Source organism: Hibiscus syriacus, unplaced genomic scaffold, assembly GCF_006381635.1.
Source record: "Hibiscus syriacus cultivar Baekdansim isolate YM2019G1 unplaced genomic scaffold, ASM638163v2 tig00116984_pilon, whole genome shotgun sequence".
Lineage (NCBI taxonomy): Eukaryota > Viridiplantae > Streptophyta > Magnoliopsida > Malvales > Malvaceae > Hibiscus > Hibiscus syriacus.
The window spans coordinates 2,200,981-2,207,831 of NW_024063507.1; the positions used below are offsets into that span (position 1 = coordinate 2,200,981).

At 33.8% G+C, this 6,851-nt stretch overlaps 1 protein-coding gene and 1 pseudogene across 1 annotated transcript; both read left to right on the forward strand.

The window, feature by feature from the left end:
• The first annotated feature begins 1,242 nt into the window (after nucleotides 1-1,242).
• Nucleotides 1,243-3,816, forward strand: LOC120192995 (pentatricopeptide repeat-containing protein DOT4, chloroplastic-like). The gene is made up of 4 exons (XM_039195639.1): nucleotides 1,243-1,391; nucleotides 2,598-3,253; nucleotides 3,396-3,520; nucleotides 3,577-3,816. Exons 1-4 carry the CDS (start codon nucleotides 1,243-1,245, stop codon nucleotides 3,814-3,816), a joined length of 1,170 nt encoding a protein of 389 aa, XP_039051570.1.
• A 1,239-nt stretch (nucleotides 3,817-5,055) lies between these two features.
• LOC120192996 lies at nucleotides 5,056-6,012 on the forward strand (annotated as a pseudogene).
• Nucleotides 6,013-6,851: the final 839 nt, after the last annotated feature.

Sequence of the window (6,851 nt, forward strand, 5' to 3'; positions counted from 1 at the left end):
TATATATATATATATATATATATATATATATATATATATATATATATATGTGTGTGTGTGTGTGTTAATATAGTATAATTTTTGAAAATATTTTTTGAAAATATATATTATATAGTTTTTAGAAAACGGTTTTTTTGAAACATATAATTATACTGTTTTAAAAAAAAGCGGTTTTCGAATATATATTATATAATTTTAAAAACATTTTGGAAAATATATTATAGTTTTGAAAACGTTTTGAAAATACATATAATATATAGTTTTGGAAAACATTTTGAAAATATATATAATATATAGTTTTTGAAAACATTTTGAAAACATATATATTATATAGTTTTTGAAAATATTTATATTTATATGTATATTATATATTATATTGTATATATATATATATATATGATATTATGGTATTATATTATATGTATTATTTATTATGGTTTATTATTTTCTTTTTTCTTTTTTTTTTTATTTTCTTTTTTATTTGGTCCAAGTTCAGAGAGTCCAGCATCGACCCATAAAGGAAGCCCAACCGAGCCTGCAAGCCTGACCCAGCAAACAAGCCTGGATCAGTGACTCAACCATAACCTGGTTCAAGCCCGATCCAATTCGGACCCGACCCAAACCGATCCAGTGCAGATTAAGGTTTTCTAACCCTAAGATATCAACAGCCGCCAACATCTCCACCGTTGGATCAAGATGAGATCCAACAGTCCCCAATAGAGTTTAATTTTAGGGTTTCTAACAACCCCAAATCACACAACTGCATCTATCAACGCCACCCCTGGATTTTCAGTCCACATAGGACTAATCAACAAACAACAAACAACCAACAACAAACAAATAGCATTTCAGTCAAATGTAAACTCTTGGATGAACGAAAAAGGGGACCTTTTGATGCTATAAATCCCTGCAAAAATAGGTTAGAAACACAAGACAATCACGAAAAACCATAAGATCGAAGCAAAAAAAAAGACTTGTAAACTCTCGAAAACGCAATAAAAAGGTAGCTTTTTTGCTTTTCTCGGTGGTACGATTGCATGTGGGTATTCTTTTATTCTTTTGCTTTTTGATTTTGACTCAAAAAACCCAAAAAAAGAGGGATGTTGATGATCAGAGGGGGCATTCGAAAGATCTTTTTCAGATCTAGCCCTCCCCGAGGATTGTTTTTAAAACAAATGTGATTTTTGAAGAAAAGATATGAAGAGCTTTGGAAAGATGGTTTTTTTTTGGGTATCATCACCGATGAACGGCGGCCAGCTCGGCGGTGGCCGATCGGAAACTGGGTTTGGGGCTCGTATTCTTCATTTGCTGAAGAACACAATGAACAAGGAGAGAAAATGGAAATTTCGTTTTGATCGATTTTTGAGAGAAGAGGAAAATGAAATTGCTTTGTTAATATTTGAGTTTTATACTAGACCATTGGACTAATAACCCGACCGAATCTTAGGAGATCCTCGGTTTTTGTTTGGATTAGGGTTAATTGCGACCATAGTCCATGTATTATTTATAAGTTCTTTCTGCACTTTTAATTAATTTTAACTTCGTTTCTTTTAAATTCATCACATTTTTCTTTTCTTTAATTTAATCCTTTCTTTATTTAATTCACGTTTTAATTTTTTTTTTTATTTCTTTCATTTCATTTCTTTTTCTTTTTATTTAGCTAACATTTTTTGGTTTTTTTATATTATTTCATTTATGTCTTTTTTAATAAGCCATTTTATTTTATTTTTCCTTCCTATTTAATTCGGTTTTGTCCCTATTTTCCTTTTTGTTTTTATTTTTATTGTCCTTTTAAATTTAGTTTTTTTTCAGTAATTGTTTATATTAATTTCACAATTACCATTTTTTCTTTACCGTTTATTTCATTTAATTCAGCATTTTACTTTACCAATCTAACATCTTTTTGACCATTTAAGGGTATTTTTTAAATCGATTAGGGTAAGTAATTTGGATCAAATTTTACTTTCAATTTAACTTGCAAATTTCTTAATTAAGAAATTGGAAATTAGATTAGTACCGAAAGGGCAGTTCAAGGGTGCTAATCATTATTTGATTGTAATCGACTCTCGAATCCAACATATCTTTGGTAAAAGCAGATCAGGTAAGAATGGAGGTATCCGATCAACCCATTTTGTTCTTAAAATAAATGATCGGTGGCGACTCTAACCCGTTTACTTAAGTCGAAGCCCACCAGAAAGACGGTTGCGATAAAAAGATTATGTATGGTTTCATGGACATCCAAGTTATCTAAGTTGGTAAGGCAAGGCCAGCCAGAGGAAGCCATTTGCTTGTTCAAGAGAATGCTATTGCTGATGAGTAATCAAAGGACAAACTATGTTACAATTTTAAGCTTAATAAAGCCTTCGATGCTCTGAATTGGGATGCTCAAGCCCACCAGAAAGACGGTTGCGATAAAAATGATTATGTATTGGTTTCATGGACATCCAAGTTATCTAAGTTGGTAAGGCAAGGCCAGCCAGAGGAAGCCATTTGCTTGTTCAAGAGAATGCTATTGCTGATGAGTAATCAAAGGACAAACTATGTTACAATTTTAAGCTTAATAAAAGCCTTCGATGCTCTGAATTGGGATGCTCCAGTAATGATGGTTCATGTAATGGTGGTGAGAATGGGGTTTATATCAGAGCCCAGGGTCTTATTCCGTTTATGATATGGAAACTTGTTGGAGTTTGTTTCATCAAATACCCGATAAGGATGTCGTGTTATGGAGTGCTATGGTTGCTGCCTGTGTTAAGAATAAGGACTATCAGTAAGCTCTTGAGTTGTTTAGAGAACGCAGATTTTGGGCTGAAAGTTAATCATATTATTATCAGCATTCTGCCTGCCTGTGCTAACATTGGCGCTCTACAATCGGGCAGAGAAATGCACGGTTTTATTATACTAAGAATGTTTTATCGTGTTGTTAGTGTTCATAATTCATTGGTTGATATGTATGCAAAGTGTAGGAGTCTTGAGACTGGAATTCATGTTTTTGATGGGATGTTGAAGAAGGACTTGGTTTCTTGGAGGATTGTGATCCGTGGTTATATCGAGAATGAACGTTGTATAGAAGCAAGTAATGTTTTTTCAAAGATGCGGCTGTTGTCTTTCTTTGCGCCAGATGAATTTGTTGTCCAGGATATGATAATGGCATTGCTACAATCTGGAGGGAGTAAAATTGGATCAGCATTTCATTGTTACATTCTGAAAATGGCTTCTTGGATTTTGTTTCCTTTGCAACTGCACTTCTGCAGATGTATGCTAAGTTTGACATGGTAGGTTCAGCTAGGAGTGTATTCGATCAAATTGGCTGTAAAGATTTCATTGCTTCGAATGCAATGATCTCAGCTTACACCCAATGCATGTTACCTCTTAATGCTGTGGATACATTTACACAGATGTTATTTATGAACATGAAACCCGATTGCTTCAGTTTAATAGTCTATTGCAAATGTGTTCTTTGATGTCATCCCAAGAAGCATCTAATGAACTTGGAGATAGCATCCATGCGTTCATAGGAAAAGTTGGTTACTCGAGGAATGTTTATTTGTCATCAGCCTCGATAGATTTCTACTGCAGATTCGGAAGGGTCAAGCAGGGACGGCTCTTTTTGACGAAGTTCCCTTCAAAGATCTCATTTGTTGGAGTTCAATGATTAATGGATATGTTTTAAATGGTTATGGAGTTGAGGCTCTTGATACATTCTCAAATATGTTAGATTGTGGGATAAAGCCCAATGAAATTACTTTTCTTTCAGTTTTATCTGCTTGTAGTCATTTTGGGCTAGAATATGAGGGTTGGAACTGGTTCATTCCATGAAAGAGAAGTATAATGTTACCCCTAAACTTGGGCACTATGCATGCATGGTGGATTTGCTCAGTCGCCAGGGTAATATTGAGCAAGCCCTAGACTTTGTGAAGAAAATGCCAATGGAACCAGATAAAAGAATCTGGGGAGCTCTTCTTGCTGGTTGTAGATTAACACCTGGGAAAATTGAGATTGTAGAGCTTGTTGTTGAACAGCTTGCTACATTGGACCCTCAAAATTGTACTCACTGTTACATGATTTTATCAGACCTATATGCAGATGAAGGTAGAAGGGAAGATGTAGAGATGATGAGAAGATTGGTGGATGAGAATGCCTAGAGAGAAAGGTTGGATGCCTCAGTTGTTTGTCTTCTTTACATTATATCAATTGATTTTATGAGTAGCCAGTAGTTAAAGCAATTGATACTCTTCCTCTGTATGCAATTCATTTTGTGTTGCGTTGAATTATAAATTTGTAATTTTGTAAAACATGAGGTCTTTTCTTTTTGGAATCCAAGATCTTTCTGGTATACTACTAATATTGTTTATCTCTCATTTCATTTATGATTCGGAATGTTTCATGTTCCTGAAGCTTTAACCGAGTTGGAGACAGGATTTATTTTCCTTAATTTTGTAGTTTGTTAAGCTCCTTCGCCAGTTATAATGAAATGTTCAATTGTGCACGAGTTCAGACATTATTTTTCTGCAAGAATCTATAGATTGTTTAATATGGTTTTTTTTTTTTGAAAAGTAAGGATTTTATAGATTGTTTAATATGTTGTTCCTGGAATCTAAGTAAAACAGAATTGGATTTAGAAAAAACATGCTTTAGTTTAAACGCGGTACAGCTCTGTTTCTATCTCTCTAGAAGAAAAAACATCATACTAAATGAAGACTAAGCTTTAGACTAAGCCTCGATCTATCTTGGCAGTTGCAAGACCTTGTTGGATATAAAAATAAGCTACTATTGATGAGAACTGTTCCAGTTTCAGTATACAAAAACATTTTCCATGCAGTAATATTGGGTTCTTCTTGGGAGTTTGAAGTGTCGAATTTATGGCTAGAAGTTACTCCAATTGGCACTTTAAAATCAAAGTAAATGTGTTATTAAATGAACTTTTAAAACTGATTGCATTAACTTTTTTCAACCTTTTCACATATAAATCCTTCATATTAATCACTCTATTGCGGTCTTGCTCCCTTAATTACAGAACTAAGTTTGCCCCTGTTCTATCTCCAGATTATCTCACTCATGAAAGTAGGAATCCTTGAAGTTCTTGTCGTAAATGCTGAGGATATTAGACACACTAATCTTCTTGGTATATCTCTCCCCCTATCTGTGCATCGTAAATATGTCCTGTTTTATCATGTTTTTCTCAACAGCTTTTTGTTCTAACTTTTAACAGTTTGGTCATAGGAAGACCTGCCTACTATGTTATATTACAGTGCGGAACTAAAGAATACAGAAGCAAAACGTACCGGGTTCGCTTTCTACTTTTTAGTTAGGTCTATTGATGACCTGTAACTACTAATTTTGTCCTTCCGGGGTCTCTTGAAACGTGACGATTGTTTTGTGATTCAGGAAAACATAAGAAAGTACTGTTGAATGAGAAATTCAAGTTCAATTTTCCGCAATCCGAATGGGAAAAGTTGACTTATGTCAAATTCAAGATCATGGACAAGGAATTCTTCGAAGACAATGGATTTGTTGGTGAAACCAAGTAATCTATTTTCTTTCTCTCCATGATATGTTTTTTTTCTTACCTCCTTTCTCATTGCCTTGATACCTGAATTCGCATTTAAACTAACCCGAATATATTTTACCTCCAGAATTCACCTTGGTGGAATTATTACCGAGGGGACCGACACAGGATTTATAGAAGTGAGACCAGCTCCAATACAATGTAGTGCTTGAAGATGATACATATAAAGGACAGATCAAGACTGGATTTAAATTCATTGCTAATGTGAGTTTACTTAGACCCAAAGTTCCCATTTCCCTTTTCCCATTTAGTTAGCTTGCCAAGAAGATTACTTATTCCAAAAAAAAAAAAAATAGCTTGCCAAGAAGATTAAATTCATTTGCTAAAATTTGCAGAAAGAAGTGGAAAATGAGATTCAAGAACTTGATGCGCTGCCTGATGAACCGAGATCAATTTATAGCTGCATCAGGTGTCTGCGGAACCTCCGTATATTTATATCTCTTTAAACTCAAGAATTCCAAAAAGGAGCACAAAGATGATTAAGAGGAAGAACAGCACAAGTCAGTTGCATGTGATTTAATGTAGGATTGTGACTTTTGGTCTGAAAATCTCTATGAACTAGAAAAATAAGACTTTACACCAATTTTGCAAAAGGACCTAACATGCCACAGGGTTCAAAGAAATGGAAGGCACGTCCATCTCAATGAATTATTTGCAAAAGTTTCTATTTGACCCAGGAATTATTACTCCCGAAGACTTGTTGTTTATTTCCAAGGTAACCATGCCAACTTCTTGGGGCCCCTATTAATAAAAGTTTCTAAAACATGCAAGCAAAATACAAATTTCCCATGTTTGATGTATCCCATGAAAATCAAGTTAAATTTGGTAAAAATTTACAGAGTCAACTACTAAAATAAGTTTGATCTCTTTCAAATAAGATTTTATTTCAAATATTATAAAAAAATTATCTTTTGAAATGAGATTTGACTTGATTTGATTCTAAATAATAAAAAAACTTTAACCAAAAACTTGTTATTATAGTTGGATGCGGCACTAGGTCTCTTAAGAAGGTTAGGGGTTCGAATCTTGGCCATTTGTGAATAGAGCTCGTCCTCGCCTCTGCAGTACCCGATCTGGATTAGTCGATCAATAGATCGAATACCAGTGATTAATTCAAAAAAAAAAATTAAATAACTTTATGACTCTAAACACCAAAGATCTAAGACTAGAGCAGATATCATAGTGAAAATCCTAATTTTACTTGCTTAAAAAAACCCCTTAATCTTTTCCAACTCGTTATTCTTCACATGTTTTCCAAAACATGAATTATGAATAATTTGTTATA

Excerpts from the sequence above, each read along its gene's own strand:
- LOC120192995 (XM_039195639.1), top strand. The coding sequence starts at position 1,243 with ATGAACGGCGGCCAGCTCGGCGGTGGCCGATCGGAAACTGGGTTTGGG. Across the intron at positions 1,392-2,597 it reads GAGGAAAATGAAATTGCTTT|TAATGATGGTTCATGTAATG; the intron begins GTTAATATTTGA and ends GGGATGCTCCAG. Across the intron at positions 3,521-3,576 it reads TCCATGCGTTCATAGGAAAA|ATTCGGAAGGGTCAAGCAGG; the intron begins GTTGGTTACTCG and ends TTTCTACTGCAG.